Source organism: Mustela lutreola, chromosome 1, assembly GCF_030435805.1.
Source record: "Mustela lutreola isolate mMusLut2 chromosome 1, mMusLut2.pri, whole genome shotgun sequence".
Lineage (NCBI taxonomy): Eukaryota > Metazoa > Chordata > Mammalia > Carnivora > Mustelidae > Mustela > Mustela lutreola.
This window is the reverse complement of record NC_081290.1, coordinates 55,052,224-55,069,205: the sequence shown is the minus strand read 5'-3', so window position 1 is coordinate 55,069,205 and position 16,982 is coordinate 55,052,224. Positions and strand designations below refer to the sequence as shown.

At 35.0% G+C, this 16,982-nt stretch overlaps 1 protein-coding gene across 1 annotated transcript in view; it reads left to right on the top strand.

The window, feature by feature from the left end:
* Positions 1-16,982, top strand: part of NCAPG (non-SMC condensin I complex subunit G) — a 53,256-nt gene that overhangs the window by 6,096 nt on the left and 30,178 nt on the right. Inside the window, exons 6-13 of the mRNA XM_059164901.1 lie at positions 953-1,145; positions 1,608-1,757; positions 6,450-6,590; positions 8,352-8,475; positions 9,650-9,736; positions 10,059-10,238; positions 12,680-12,790; positions 15,439-15,558. Of these exons, the coding sequence (XP_059020884.1) occupies positions 953-1,145; positions 1,608-1,757; positions 6,450-6,590; positions 8,352-8,475; positions 9,650-9,736; positions 10,059-10,238; positions 12,680-12,790; positions 15,439-15,558 (1,106 nt within the window). The remainder of the gene's footprint in view (positions 1-952; positions 1,146-1,607; positions 1,758-6,449; positions 6,591-8,351; positions 8,476-9,649; positions 9,737-10,058; positions 10,239-12,679; positions 12,791-15,438; positions 15,559-16,982) is intronic.

The following is a 16,982-nucleotide window of genomic DNA, read 5'->3' as shown; positions in this document are numbered from 1 at the left end:
AAAGAGTCAGGCAGAGAAAGCGGGGAGGGAAGCAGGTTCCCTGCCGAATAGAGAGCCCGATGCGGGGCTCGATCCCAGGATGCTGAGATCATGACCTGAGCGGAAGGCAGAGGCTTAACCCTCTGAGCCACCCAGGCACCCTTTTTTTCCTTTTTCTCTCTGTTAAAACTAGAGACTCTGCTTACAGGAATGATGAGGAATCATATATATATATATATATATTTTTTTTTTTTTTTTAAAGATTTTATTTATTTATTTGACAGAGATCACAAGTAGGCAGGGAAGCAGGCCCCCTGCTGAGCAGAGACTTTGATGTGGGGCTCGATCCCAGCACCCTGGGATCATGTCCTGAGCCAAAGGCAGAGGCTTAACCCACTGAGCCACCCAGGCGCCCCGAGGAATCATATATTTTAAATTTCCAAACTCCATGAGAAGACTAAGATAGCTTAATTTTGCCATAGCAAGAAAACTTGAGTTTTAAAACATTGTCAGCAGACTAATGACTGGGAGGATGACTAAAAACTAAGAATAAAGTCTGTTCAGTGATACATGCTTGTATGATTCACTTCTGCAAATAGCAGTCATGTAATAGAAGAAGTCAGGCATCGGGTAATAAAATCGCTATCATAATGTTAGGACTAACACTGTAGTCCGTGAACCCTGTGGAGAAGGAATGCAGAAATTTTTGTAGGCTGTGATAGTGGTTGAGCATTTGGGTTTGGGCCTTTTCCATTTTCATTAGAAGTGAGCAGCATTGTGACTTTTGCAATATTATTGTACCTTTATTTTTTTCTTCAGTATTTTTCTTTGTTCTTAGTCTCTTCTCATTTTTATTATAAATGTTGGTTTTATGTTAACATTAATCTGGTAAAAGGTAATTAATACAGACAAAATATAGGAAATAGAAGCTAGAGGGAGCCTCTGTTCACTTATATTTCAAATGACTTAACAGATGCTGTGAAACAAGCAGTGCAGAAGCATCTTCTCCAAGGCTGGCTACGTTTCACTGAAGGAAATATATTAGAGTTACTTCATCGGTTAGATGTGGAAAATTCGTCTGAAGTGGCAGTCTCTGTTCTTAATGCCTTATTTTCAGTGACTCCTCTTAATGAACTGGCAGAAATCTGTAAAAATAACGATGGCAGGTATATTATTCATTACTTGAAATGTGATGCTCAGGAACTTCTACAATTAAAATTAGTTCTTTTCTAGTCCTTTTCTGATTACTTCAGACTGTTTCAAAAGCTTTTGTCTACCTCACTTGTGTTTTCTTTGCTCTAGTTGATGACTTTTCTCTTTTATCCTCCTTGTGTAAGAACTCACTACCTTATCATAGACTACTTGAACTGCATTCTTTTTTTTCCCCATTTTTGCATTAGCTTACCATGGAAAGTCCAACAACATGCTTCCCTCTTGTATGTTTGCTTGTTTGATTCTTTTTCTCTAAATATTTTCATTTGTGTGTGGGTGGATAAGATAATGACTTTGAAAATTAAAAGGATGCTAGTTTTAAATAAGGTCTGCTTTTTATTTCCCATTTTTTATATCCATTCAAATTTTTAACTTTAAGATTTTTCTTTTTCTTATTCTCTCCCTTTTAAATGAAGGAAACTGATTCCAACAGAAACGTTGACTCCTGAAAATGCTTTGTATTGGCGTGTTCTTTGTGAATACATGAAATCGAAAGGAGATGAGGGTGAAGAATTTTTGGAGCAGATTCTGCCAGAGCCCATAGTATATGCAGAGTATTTACTAAGGTAAAATTTTCTTTTTTTTGTTTGAATTGTACTTTTGTTCCTGCCTGTGTCAACCCTCTAGCCCTCTCTTTCAAAGTCATGCTTGATTGGGGGTCAATTAAAAATCATTTTTTGGCTAGGTAGGGATAAATAGGAATGTACATTGAGTCTTTCTGAAGAACATTCTGTGCTGGACAGTACACTGAAAGAGTAAAAAGTCAATGTTTAGGGACATTCCTTAAAACCGTTAGAATGTGATTATGAACATTTCTCCATAAAGTTGATAATGAGGATGTGTTAACTCTTTGAAATTGGTTGGCAAACCTTTTCTGAGGGTAGATAGTAACTATTTTCGTCTGTAGACCTGTGTCGTAATGACAGTTCTGTGGGGGTTCAAAAACAGAGAATATATGATGAATGATTGTAACTGTTTTCCAATAAAACTTTTTTCTACTTATAAGGACATTAAATTTTAATTTCATATAATTTTCATCTGTATATATTTTCTTTTTTTTACATTTTTTTAAAAAAAGATTTTATTTATTTATTTGACAGAGAGATCAGAAGTAGGCCCAGTGAGAGAGGGAAGCAGGCTCCCTGCTGAGCAGAGAGTCCAATGCGGGGCTCTGTCCCAGGACCCTGAGATCATGACCTAACCCAAAGGCAGAGGTTTAACCCACTGAGCCACCCATGCGCCCCACATCTGTATATATTTTCAAATGTATTTGTGTATACATCCATGTGTAAACAAGCTTCCATTTAAAAATGTAAAACTTAGAGCACCTGGGTGGCTCAGTGGGTTAAGCCTCTGCCTTCTGCTCAGGTCATGATCTCAGGGTCCTGGGATAGAGCCCCACATCGGGACCTCTGCTCAGCGGGAAGCATGTTTCCCCCCATCTCTCTGCCTGCCTCTTTGCCTACTGATCAATATCTGTCAAATAAATAAATAAATAAATCTTTAAAAAAATAAAAATATAAAACTCTTAGCTTACAAGCTGTATGAAAACAAGCAACAGGTCGTATCTGGTGCATGGGCCATACTTTTCCAACTGACAAGGTGAACCTTGGTGGCTAGTTTAATATTAATTAAAACTTTCACTATTTAGCTTTTTGTTTTATAAAGCTTTTCCAAGATTATTATTCTCATTTCACTTTAAAATTACTAAGTCAAACATGAATGCAATTCTTGTCAAAATTCAAATATGTAGAAGAAAAATATGGAATTTTTTTCATCTCCTAATCCCATTTATCTGAGTCATCAATTTAGGATATACACTTTCAGACCTCTTTCTTTACATTTATTTGCACATATATTAAAATACATAATTTTTAAAAAATTTATGTAAATTTTTTTAAACATAGCACACAATACATATTTTTGGTTTTTTTCCCAACCTCTTATATCTGATCATTATATGTTGGTGCACATCAATTTACCACACTCTTAACAACATATTATCTCATAGTATGATGGCAGTGCTTAATTTACTTCTCTGGTTAATGGATGTTTAGTGTGATTCCAGTTTTCACTGATAAAGTTGTGTTAACTATACATTTTATGTATGTTTGGGATTTTTATGGGGTTGATTCCCAGAAGTGAAATTGCTGGGCCAAAAGTTACGTATATTTTGGTAGATTTTGGTGTGTAGATTTTTAACTTTGTGCTTTGGGTGCATTTTTTATTTTTTATTTTAATTAAAGATTTTATTTATTTATTTGATAGAGATCACAAGTAGGCAGAGAGGCAGGCAGAGAGAGAGGAGGAAGCAGGCTCCCTGTGAGCAGAGAACAGGGCTTGATCCTAGGATACCGGGATCATGACCTGAGCCGAAGGCAGAGGCTTAACCCACTGAGCCACCCAGGCGCCCCTTGATGCATTTTTTAAAAAGCTTTTTCCATATAATAGGAATTATAGACCTGAATTCTCTTTATGTGGAATGTAGTATTCTGCTTTTGCTTATAATGATTCCACATAAGTTAGGAGGCAAAACTATAAATGCATTTTAATTTGTAGGCAAAATATTGAATCAAAGATAAATATCTTAAATGTGAGCCAAAATGGAAACTTACAGCTTGAGTTGATAGTAACATCATAAAAAATATGTGTGAATCTACTGTTTCAATAGTAATTGTTTCAGATGTCACTATTTAATTAGAGTGTTCATTATAATGCTGTTTGGGCCATGTTGCAGTATGTCCAAAATGAGTTTGATGCAATGCTCAATAATATGAATTAATATAAAAGTAGTAAATGCTTATAGAAAGTAAAAGAAAATATGAGGAAGTAAATATTTAAGTAACAGAGGGAGAGCCTCTCCTCAAGGATTGCTTCACAGGATTGCTGAAATCCGTAGGTAAGGAGCTTGCTTCCCCTGGCTCTGAGAAGTCAGGGATTCTTATAATTCCTCTGTCACTTAATCTGTGAGTTTTGAAATAGGTAACTTTTTAATCAACTTTTTTTCATTTATAAAGAAGAAAACTTTGAAAATTATATTTTAATTATTATTGAAAGAATACCTTAGAAATAGAATGGCTTTCTTTTTGGAGCAACATCACTAGATAGGATTAGCTTATTCAGGTACAGAAACAAAATTAAATGGAAAAATTACTTCCTCATAATCTGAGAGAAGTATTTTCAGACATATTGTAGCAGAAAGAGGTATTCAGAATTCTGATATGAAACAATTTCGGGTTACCTGAGGTATTCTTGTAAAGGAAGAAATCAGGGATATTAAATTAGGCTTGCCAAATATGAGGAAGAAAAAGAGACACCAACACCAGTTTTAGAAAGTGACCTTAAGTATAAATTCTTGAAGAGAGCTTTAGGAAAAGGCTTTCTTATTCTTGAGTGCTCTTCATTATAATGAATGTGTTTTAATGGTTAAAAAAATTATATCATGGTAATTAAAATTGGTGGGTCCATTTTAAGTTGTATTTATGCAGTTTGAGATTTGTACTCTATTAATGAAACAACTACTCTGAACTTATTTAAAAAATTATTTTTAAAAAACTTATTGATGCTATGCATTGTGCTAAAGCTGGAGTGGTAAGGTACTCAAATGGGAGGGAAGGATTCAAAGATGAGTGAAGGTTTTATAGCCTGTCAGAAACCAGGAACTCTAAGCTAATGATTTTGATAATTATTAGCTTCTTTCTTTTAGTTTTATCCTAGAACCCAAAGAGTGCTGATACCACTGAAAGTCCTAATCTCATGGCCAGAGATTTGTGACCTTTTATTTACTCTTGGTTATCATTTTATAGGCGAGTCAGTTTATTCATCATACATAGTTCTGCAGTTTTTATAACTTGATTTTTGTTGACATTTTATTTATTTATTAATTTATTTTTTAAAGATTTGTATTTATTTATTTGACAGAGAGATCACAAGTAGGCAGAGAGGCTGGCAGAGAGAGAGGGGAAGCATACTCCCCGCTGAGCAGAGAGCCCAATGTGGGACTCCATCCCAGGACCCTGAGATCATGACCTGAGCCGAAGACAGAGGCCTAACCCACTGAGCCACCCAGGCGTCCCAGTTGACATTCTAAAAATGACGTTTTTCATCAGGATTGTTTTTCATATTACTTTCAGCCTAAAGGCACCAAATTGTGTAAGCTTAAACTCTTAATTCTACCTTTAAGTAGCCTTTTGTTCACACAAAAAGAGAGATCTTTTGGTAGGCTGTTGAATTTTATCTAGGTGAGGCTTATAAAAGACCTTAATTTGAGCAGGGATAGTAAGAATAAAAGGGTAGTTGATGATACTTGTTTAGGAATATCTACACAAAATAAGAACAATACAGATATTAGTAGGGCCTCTAAGTAAGGATAATACAAATTCATGAGGCTCTATTTTTCTGATTTTTTAAAAGGTCATTGCATTCCTGTATAACTTGTATAATTAGTATTAATTATTACTTTTAAGCAAAAGAATAATGGTCAGTTAGGGATGATGAGTGAAGACTAGCTCTTTATGAAAAATTGAGTTTTTAGGGGCGCCTGGGTGGCTCAGTTGGTTGAGCGTCTGTCTTTGGCCCAGGTCATGATCCCAGGATCCTGGGATCCAGCGATCTACCCCCATGTTGGGCTCCTTGCTCAATGGGAGCCTGCTTCTCCTTCTGCCTCTGCCTGCTGCCCCCCTTGCTCTGTCAAATAAAAAAAATCTTAGGAAAAAAAAAAAAGGCGGGGATACCTGGGTGGCTGAGTTGGTTAAGCATTTGTCTTTGGTTTAAGTGGTGATCTCAGGGTCCTGGGGTGGAGTCCTACATTGAGCTCTCTGCTCAGCGGGGACTTTACTTCTCCTTTTCACTCTTCCTCTGTGCTATCTCTCTCTCTCAATAAATAAAAATCTTTAAAAGAAAAATTGAGTTTTTATTAAAGGGATCCAAGACTCTAATTGAGAATACTGGTTACATTGAAATAATGTCACCAACTTGAGAGACATAAATATGTGCTTTTTGAAAATTTCCCATAAGAAATTTGAATCTTTAATAAGTATATTTTCCAAATTCTTTCTGATTCAAGCCCATAAGTTTGCAACAGTTCATAACAACCGCATAGAGTTTATTCTTTAGGCCAAATTAGTATAACATGGTATAAACATCCATTTGGTTGAAGTTATATGAATTGAAAAAGACCCTTTTCTGACCTCATGGGGGACCTGTTTAATGTTTTTTTTTAAACAGATTTTACATTTTATTTATTCTGCTTGTTTTAGTTATATTCAGAGTATCCCAGTTGTGGAAGATGAAAAGAAAAATGATTTTTCCTATATTGGAAATTTGATGTCAAAAGAATTTATAGGTCAACAGTTGATTCTAATTATCAAGTCTTTGGATACAAGTGAAGAAGGAGGAAGGTATGTCTAAATATTAATCCTCATCCCAATTTGCTCTTTTAATATCCTGTATTGAAATATATTCTTGTTACAGTATGATTAAATATATTTACATTTAACCTAGCTCTCTATAGTGCAATAGAGTTTTCTTTTTCCTCTTATACGTGTAATATCTAGCAGGAAATACACCCTTTCTCTCTGTGTATACATACGTGTGTGTGTGTGTGTGTGTGTGTGTATGCACATGCATATGTATATCCCCCATCTCACCTCTGTGGAGTCAGAAATCCACATAAAACTGTTGACCTCTCAAAAACCTAATTATTGGGGTGGCTGGGTAGCTCAGTGGGTTAAGCCTCTGCCTTCAGCTCAAGTCATGATCTCAGGATCCTGGGATAGAGCCCTCTGTGCTCAGCAGGGAGCGTACTTCCCTCTCTTTCTCTGCCTGCCTCTCTGCCTACTTGTGATCTCTCTCTCTGTCAAATAAATAAAATCTTTAAAAAAAACCAAAACTGGGGCGCCTGGGTGGCTCAGTGGGTTAAGCCGCTGCCTTCGGCTCAGGTCATGATCTCAGGGTCCTGGGATCGAGTCCCGCATTGGGCTCTCTGCTCAGCAGGGAGCCTGCTTCCTCCTCTCTCTCTCTGCCTGCCTCTCTGCCTACTTGTGATCTCTCTCTCTGTCAAATAAATAAATAAAATCTTTAAAACAAAAAAAACCCCACCAAAACTATTAATAGCCTATTGACTAAATGCTTTACCAGTAAGCATAACATAAAAATTGATGTAAACAGTTGATTAACATGATTTTCTATATTATATGTACTATATATCATATTCTTATAATCAAGTAAGCTAGAAAAAATGTTACTAAGAAAATCATAAGGAAGAGAAAATAAAGTACTGTACTGTATTTCTGGAATTGTACTGTACTATATATGTACTATATATGTATATATATACATATATATATATTTTTGCCCATATGTATATGGGCAAAAATATGCATATAGGTGTTACCTGTGCAGTTTGTATCCATTTTGTTCATATATATGGAAATACATTCAATTTTTTCAAAATAAATCAATAAAATTGCAGACTTTGCTTAAAGATTTCTATTACAGGGGTGCCTAGGTGGTTCAGGGGGTTGAGCCTCTGCCTTCAGCTCAGGTAATGATCTCGGGGTCCTGGGATCGAGCCCTGTGTTGGGCTTTCTGCTCAACGGGGAGCATGCTTCCCTCTCCCTCTCTGCCTGCCTCCCTGCCTACTTAGGATCTCTGTCTGTCAAAAAAAAAAAATCTCTATTACAGAGAGGGCTAGTGATACTATCTGAAAAAATTTTTTTAAAAGATTTTATTTATTTATTTGACAGAGAGAGATCACAAGTAGGCAGAGAGGCAGGCAGAGAGAGAGAGAGAGAGAGGAGAAGCAGGCTCCCTGCTGAGCAGAGAGCCCAACATATGGGGCTCGATCCCAGGACCATGACCTGAACTGAAGGCAGAGGCTTTTTAACCCACTGAGCCACCCAGGTGCCCACTATCTGAAAATTTGATTCACTTCTGATATTTTGTCATTTCATCATGTTGATTTATGACAGATTTTAGGGCCATTTATAAAAAAATACTTTTTTGTAGAACATGAATTTTTGACCTAATCTGTACATATATTTTGTACCTATAGTGATAAAAAAGAACTGATACAAATATAATTAAGTCTGCAGAATAAATGTTAGAGATAAAATGTGTTTCTGTCATGGTTAAATGAAAACAGTTCTTTTTGAATGTAGGAAAGGACTACTGGCTATTTTACAGGAGATTCTTACGCTACCCACAACCCCGGTATCCCTACTTTCTTTTCTTGTTGAGAGATTGCTCTGCATCATTACAGATGATAATAAGAGAACACAAATTGTAAGTAATTTTCTTAAGTGTTGATAAAGGTTGAAAGGTTTTGGTCAGTGAGATTAAGGATTGTCTTGTTTTCTTTTCAGTATTTTTTGCTGTATCTTCACAATTGCTTTTTGTCTTAGTCTTGTCTATTAAATTTTTAGTTTTTAAAACTGAATCTCTCTCCCACACATGCATTTGAAAAATCATCTTCTCTTCCTATCATTTTGTTGAATCAGTTTGAATAGTACAAGTTAGGGTAGAGGGGACAGGTGTCTTGATCACTAGAGTGTTAGAGTGTTTGAGTGTTTGAGAGCTGGCTTAAATTAGACACACTTAGGTTCAGATCCCTTCTACTTTCTGGCTTTGTGACTTTCAGCAAGTTATTTAATTTAGCCTTTTTAATTGTCTGTAAAACGGGAATAACAATAAGACTTACCTTGTTCAATGAAATAGTATTCATCCAGTACTCGGTAAATACAGAATTAAGTGTTATCTATTATTATACTATTGCCAAGTATCATTTTTTCAGGGGTAGCCAAAAAGACCTGTATCAGTGCTTTTCATAAATTCATATAATCTTTGCATTGCAAATTAATTGAGGGGTTGTCTTTTCCAACCCTTTCTTATACATAAATCCTTTCTACAACATACAACATTCCCAGTTAGTGGTTATCCAATGTCTGCTTAAGTACCTTCATATGGATGTAACCTTTTCCTGAATCAGCCAACTCTTGTGTCCCAGTGGCTCTGAAAGGAAAGTCTTTAATCATGCTGGCATTATTTATGCATTCTATACCCAAAGGAAGAATAAAAGCGTATTCTGTTTTTCTATATTTAACTCCTGTGAAGCTAAACTAGAGAGGGAGTTGAGGATTGTAGACAGAGAATTTTAGGTTTTGGTGCCTAAGATTAGATACTATATTCATTTTTCTTTGTTTTTCAAGCATTGTATGAGGGAATTTATCTTCAGTGTCTATGTACCTGTTTACCTTCTTATAATCTTAGAGTTTTTAGTCAAATATATTGTTTGGTCATACCCCCACCCCGCCCCAGATTATCTAGCAAGTAGAATGTGTGCTTTACTCTATTTTTCAAGAGATTGTGGATACTATTTGGAGCTCTATGTAGCAGTTTGGTTTCATTTTATGATACAGAACATATATTAAAGGATGTGCTCTGACTTATAATTTATCAGGTTACAGAAATTATCTCAGAGATTCGGGCGCCTATTGTTACTGTTGGTGCTGATGATCCAGCTGATGCAAGAAAGAAAGAACTCAAGGTAAATTTCTTCTGAATTAAATAAATGCTTGAGTATAACGTAACTGTGCAAGTCTTTTATTTCCTCTTGCTGTATATTTTCAGAATTGTTCTCACAGAGTCAAATTATTAATTAACAGTTAAACTATAAGAGTATCTAAAATGTTACCAGATTATGCAGTCTGAAAGATTTGCCCTTCTTTGGATCAGGAAGACCACAACTTTTTGTATATGCCTGATTCTGCTTAACTTCTGGGTTGTCATAATGTTAAATATTACTCTTTAGTTTGCTATAGATGTTCATAATAATAGCTTTTGCTGAAGCGATTTATATCTTTCCTTAGATGGCAGAAATAAAAGTTAAGCTTATTGAGGCAAAAGAAGCTTTGGAAAATTGCATTAACTTACAGGACTTTAATCGAGCATCAGAATTAAAAGAAGAAATAAAAGCATTAGAAGATGCCAGAATAAACCTATTGAAAGAGACAGAGCAACTTGAAATAAAAGAAGTCCATATAGAGAAGGTATAGATAACTTTATCATACTAAGTTTCAGCTGTTATTAATCATCTCAACTACACTTTTTTTCTTTCTTAACTCAGAAAGCTGCCAGAATATGTTTACTATGGAGGGCTTTTTAGCAGTATCATGAGTTAAGATGAAAATAATTTTTTTCTCTTATTCCTTTTTATTTTAGGCTTTGAAAGGAAGGCCTTGATTAGCTTTAATTATTATAACTAGGACTTTATTTGCTCTCCTGTCATGCTAATCTCTGTAGTCTGTAGTCTTTCTTCCTTGCTAGGGAAACTTAACTTTCCAGTGTTTTCCTTCTTTGTGTGTGTGTGTATTTTGAATGCTTTAGAGGAGGAAAATGCATCCATCTATCCATCTTTTTTTTGTGGAAAACTCCTGACCTTTCTGAGCTAGGAAAAGAATTTTTGTGGTAAGTATGGTAACTATACCATTATACAGGTAATTTAAAAAAAAAAAATTTTTTTATAAACATATATTTTTATCCCCAGGAGTACAGATATGTGAATCGCCAGGTTTCACACTTCACAGCACTCACCAAAGCACATACCCTCCCCAATGTCCATAACCCCACCCCCTTCTCCCAACCCCCCTCCCCCCAGCATATACAGGTAATTTTTAAAGTTTAACTACACTTTTTGTTTTTAGAAAAAGCTAAGTAGTTTTGTTATTTTAAATGAAACACTAAGCATTTTATCTAGTAACACTTAAAGCTGAGTTTCAGCAATTTTTTTTTTTTTTTTTTAACTTCATTGGTGTGGTAAACTAGTCATATTTTAACATAAGATAGAATGGCATCAATTACTATAAAATTTGATGTTAATTTTCAGGAGGTCTTTTAGAATTCTGCTTTTGTAGTAAACATTATTATTTTACTTCAGTTTAGGAAGTGCTGATTGGAGTATGTTCATAAGGGGAATACTGAATAGGGAAGAATTTACTATACAGGGGCGTTTTTTAAGTTGTGCTATGTCCTTGGTGCTCTCTAGCCATAGACATCCCTGCTCCAACACTCCACTTTGAGTATGCCTGAATTTTATTTTATAACTAGTATCTTATTTTGTTTGGCAAAGTCTATGGATCATTACAGGTTCTTAATTTGAGGAGTGGATTAAAGTGAAAAATGAAAATATAAACTGAAAAACAATATAAACTGCAGGTCTGAATTGGGAAAATATGAACAAATATGGTTTATCATGATTAATATCTGTTTAACTTGACTTCCCTTGATCTTTAGTGTGTTCATTTGTCCTACTTAAGGGTTATAAATTTATTATAGTATAATTACAGAATGGCGTAATAAATGGTATACGCAGGGAAGTTATAGGGCTTTTATGGCGAGGTATCCAACTCAGGTATGGTGTTGTTGGCTTCCCTAGGGGAAGAAATGTTTTCACTTGATGTCTGAGTAAAAATTAATAATGTAAGCTAACATTTACAGGTTGCTTTTTCTGTGGTAGTCACTGCTTCAGGCACTTCGCAAGTGTTTGATTCTCACTATAAACTTATGGGATGGTGCTATTTTCATTTTATAGAGGGAAAGTAACTTGCCCAAAGTCACACAGATAGTAAGTTGTAGAGGCAGGAGTCATATCCGGGCAAGTCAGGCAAGTGGCTTTAGATTTGTGCCTTTAGTGCACTCTGTTGTCTCTGCCTGATGAATTGTTAGAATGCAGCAGATGGAAGGCATGTGGAAGGCCCAGAAATTAAAGAGTATTTTCTATGTTTGAAAACTTCAGGTCCACATGACTAGAGAATTGATGGGGGAGAGGTAAGAGATAAATCTGGTGGAAAAATTAAGGGCCAGGTCTTGTAAGGCCTTGCATAAGCAATATTGAAAACTTTCTGCCTTAGCCAAGGATCATGGTGAACCACTTAATGTTTTAAGTGGTAGAATGAGATATATATCTTCATCATAAAATGTGATAAGAGCTTACACAGGTATAGTCGTTGAAGACTACTATGTTATAATGTAGGCTTGATATGACTTCAGCCTGAACAAGATAATGATGGTGGATGTGGAAAGAAGTAATGGATTTGAGAAGTATTTAGAAATTAGTAACAGGGAGAAGAGTGAGTTAAAAATGTATCATAGGTCTTTTGGTTTGGACATTTGGATAGATGGCAGTGTTATTTATGGAAATAACACAAGAGGAGGGATTGGGATAATGATGATTTGGTTCTCTTTTGGACATTTGGGTTTGGGAAGTCTATGGAACATATATGAGGAAATGTCTTGTAGCAATTGTATATATGAATCTGAAACTTAAAAAATAGCTGGGTCAGCTCATGGATGGTAAATGGAGTTGGAGATCTGGATAAGATTCCCTAGGGAGTGTGTATAGAGACAGTATGTTTACCCTGGAAAAGCTAACATTTAAGGGATGGGCAGAAGATATACTTACTAATGCAGAGTATTTTGTGTTTCATTTTAGAATGATGTTGAAACACTACAGAAGTGTCTTATTTTGTGCTATGAACTGTTGAAGCAGATGTCCACTTCAACAGGAATAGGTGCAACCATGAATGGCATCATTGAATCTTTGGTATGTTTGTGGCCTTTGAGGCTTTATGTTTTAGCCCACTTCTTCCTTGTTTCATAAGTAATATGTTCTTTGAAGTTCCAAAGAAGAAAAAGATGACCATCTTAAACATCTGATAAATATGAGTGGTAAAAAGAAAAATTATATAGTGAGTACTTAATATTGTGGATATTAAATTAAGATAATGCATATAAAAGTCCTGGTATATAAGTGATATTTATTCCTTTAAGAAGTATGAAAAAATTATGCTAGAAAAAGATGTAGAGTATCTTCATTTTTTGATAGTAAGAGGAAATAGTGAAAAACATTAGGAATATTTAAGTACTGGAATCTTGCTATCTAGAAAGACTATGAGACTGTTAACATTTTGAGTCCTGTGAAAGGAATTTTTTTCCTATATATTTAAAGAACTTTATACTTAAGTAGCTTTTCAAAGGTAGTTCCCGTATTAGTGACCATAGAGACATAAATTCTGCAAGACTGTAGTAAAACATTGTCTGAAAGCAATATAATTCAAACACATGTAACTTTTCATTTTCTGTAGTCACATTTAAAAATTAAAAAGAAACAGATGAAATTAATTTTAATATATTTAACCCAATATATCCAAAATTTTTTAATGGCTTCATTTACTCAATAATAAACTATTGAGATATTTTACATTCAGATCTTTTTTTTTTCTTTATAAGTAGTCTCTGTGCCCAGCGTGGAGCCCCATGTGGGGCTTGCTTGAATTTCCGACCCTGAGATCAGAGCTTGAGCTGAAATCAAGAGTTAGACACTTGACCAATTGAGTCACCCATGCTCCCCCATACAAAAGTCTTAATAGCACATCTCAGTCTGGTGTAGTCATATTTCCAGTGTTCAATAGCCACATGTGCTCAGTAGCTAGAGTATCACTTAGTGCAACTCTAGGGTATTGTTTTTAAAAGTGCTACTTATCCAAAGCAAATTTGAATGTGTCCAGACTCTTCTAGGATTGTCCCCCCAATTGTTTTTACTTGGGATTATTGAAAAACAGCCAATTAATATAATCTAAAATCAGGTTCCTTGGATTGTATGAGTTTCTAAAGTCAGTAAAGAAGACCAATTATTGTTTATAACAATGTAGAGCTTCTGATTAAAAGATTTTACTAAACCATTAGAATTTAGCTTTATCCTTAGTGAAGCAAATGTCTTTAGTAAAAGTAGTACTTTTAAAGTTTTGTTTGCATACTTTATGTCTGGTTCTATTGTAAGAGAATGTTAAACTATCATATAATTACACAATTGAAGTAGTATATATGAAGACTTATATATGTTGGAAAAGATACTCTGAGTGAAGAAAGAACACAAAATTGAATGGTCATAATGGTTTTAAGTATACAAAGACAATTATGTCTAAAGATTGAAAGAAACTAGAGGGATGTAAATGAGTAGAGTATTTAGATAGAGGAGTTATAGTATTTTAATGAAGTTACCGTTTCTAAATAAAAATAGTTAAGTTACTAATTGAACAAATATTTATTGAACATCTACTGTATACTAATTGTCAGTGATAGTGTACATGGGATACAAAGCATGTAGACTGCCCTTGTAGATCTTCTGGTCAAATGAGAAGGGACATCAATCAAATAAACAAGTGGAAGGTTATGCCATTGGTAATTGCTAGGAAGAAGAGCTATATGGCCATATGTGAACTTGTAATAGTGGAATTTGCTCTATTCAGGGAAGATGACTCTGATCTGATGTTTGAAGGGACATCAACTATGTGAAAAGGGGAAAGAAGAATATTCTAGATTTGCTCTTTCCAGTAGAGCTACAACTAGCCATGTGTGGCTGTTAGAAACCTGTGTCGATGGCGCCTGGGTGGCTCAGTTGGTTAAGCTTCTTCCTTTCGCTCAGATCATGATATCAGGGTCCTGGGTTTGAGACCCATGTTAGGCTCCCTGCTCAGCTGAGAGTCTGATTCTCACTCTCCCTCTGTGCTCTCTCTTACTCAAATAAATCAATAAAATCTTTAAAAAAGAACCTGTGGCTATTAGCCATCCAAACTGAGATGTGCTTCAAGAGTCAAAATATATTGGGTTTTGAAGACTTAGTACAAACAATACAATGTAGATTATCTCAATTTTTAAAAATATTGATTACATGTTGTAATGTTAATATTTTCATTATATTGGGTATAATGTATTAAAATTAGTTTCATATGTTTCTTTTTAATGTGCATAGTATAAAATTTAAAATAACCTATGACTTACTTTAATTTCTTTTGAATAGCACTGAATAAAAGACATCAAAATCAGTATAAACAAAGAGCAAGGGGTAGCATGATATAAGATGGTATTAAGAAAGATTATGCAATGAGATATATGTCATGTAAGGGAGTTTTATCTTTGCCCTGTCAACACTGGGAAGCCATTGAGTCACTTTTAGCAGGTGGAAGGGCAGGTGTCTCATGATCAGACTGTATTTCATTCTGGCTACATTCTTCTGTTTCAGCAATTTAATATTTACCCTTTTTTTTAAATTGAAAATTGAGTTAGACAGTGTGGATAAGAAATAGATCTATAACATCATACAGAAATTATCTATTTGACCATGTTTTTAATATACTGTTATAAATTTCTTGTCCTGGTCAAAATTATTTTAATTAAATTTATTTAATTTAGATTCTTCCTGGAATAGTAAGTGTTCATCCTGTAATAAGAAATCTGGCTGTTTTATGCTTGGGATGCTGTGGACTACAGAATCAGGATTTTGCAAGTAAACACTTCGTATTACTGTTGCAGGTAGGATTTATCCTATGACAAAATCTGGGTTGTATTTCCTGAAATAAGTACTCAGAATCTGTGGAGATCCTATGAGTGCTCTAAATTTAATTTATTCCAGGGCTTATTAGTGATGATGACTATTATAGATGACTTTTAGGGACAGGATGATTTCTACCTTTTTATTTCTTTCTTATTAAAGTAGAAAAATGAAATGTCAGTTATTTAAGTATTTTTTAAATTAAACATATAGCTTATTCTATACCCAGCATTATTCTAGGCTTAGAAAATAATAAGATGGGGGTGCCTGGGTGGCTCAATCAGTTAAGCGTCTGCTTTCAGTTCTGGTCATGATCAAGCCCTGTGTTGGGCTCCCTGCTCAGTGTGGAGTCTGCTTCTCCCTCTGCCCCTGCTTCTTTTCTCCCTCTCTGACACTCTGTCTCATGTGTGCACTCTAATAAATAAATAAAATCTTTTTTTAAAAAATAAAATAAGATAGGTAATGAAAAAAAACAAGATAAAAGTTGCTGTCCTAATGGAGTTTACATTTTAGAAGGGTAAACACATAATGAAAGATAATATGTAGTGTGTCAGATTGAGAAAGGCAAAGAAGACTTAGTACAAAAAAAAAAAAAAAACGAAGAGGGGTAAGGAGTAGAAATAGAGGGATCTGTTTAATAGGAAAGGCCTCACTAATAAGTTGAAATTTGGGTCACTACTCGAGGAAAGTGGATGAATGAATTATGTTAGATATCTGAGTAAGATGTTTCTGAGGAGAGGGAAGAACAAGGGAAGGGCCCCTGAAGTAGGACTTTGTTTCACATGCTCAAGGAACAGGGTAACTATCTCTAGGGCCAACAACAAAGAGAATAGTAGGAGAAAGGATTAGCAGGCAACAGGATCTTCTATGGAATTAATAGATTTCACAGTGAATGAAATGGGAAAGAACTGAAGGATTTTGAGTAGAGAATTATTAGGATCTGACTGGGGTATAGTGTAGATATAAACCAGGCATTAGCAAACTTCTGTAAAGAGCTACAGAGTAAGTATTTTGGACTTTGCAGACCATATGGTATGTCTCCAGTATTATTCTCTGGTGCAATGAAGTTATTTTTTTAACCATTTAAAGATGTAACTCTTCTTAACTTTAAGGCTCTGTAAAAAGAGGCAGCAGACTGGATTTAGCCCCTTAGCCATAGTTTGCAGGTCCCTAATATTAACTGTAGGGGTACAAGTATGGAAGCAGAGATACTCATAAGGAAGGTATGCAATAATCCAGGAAAAAGATGATAATGGCTTGGACCAGTATTCGAGTGGTTACTAGGGTTACAAAAAGGGTTGGTAATCTAAGTTTGGAAGATAACATCTTTAGAATTTGGTGAGGAATCTGATGGGACATGTGAGGGAACGAGGTTGAAGATAGCTGAGAATTTTAGACAAAATAA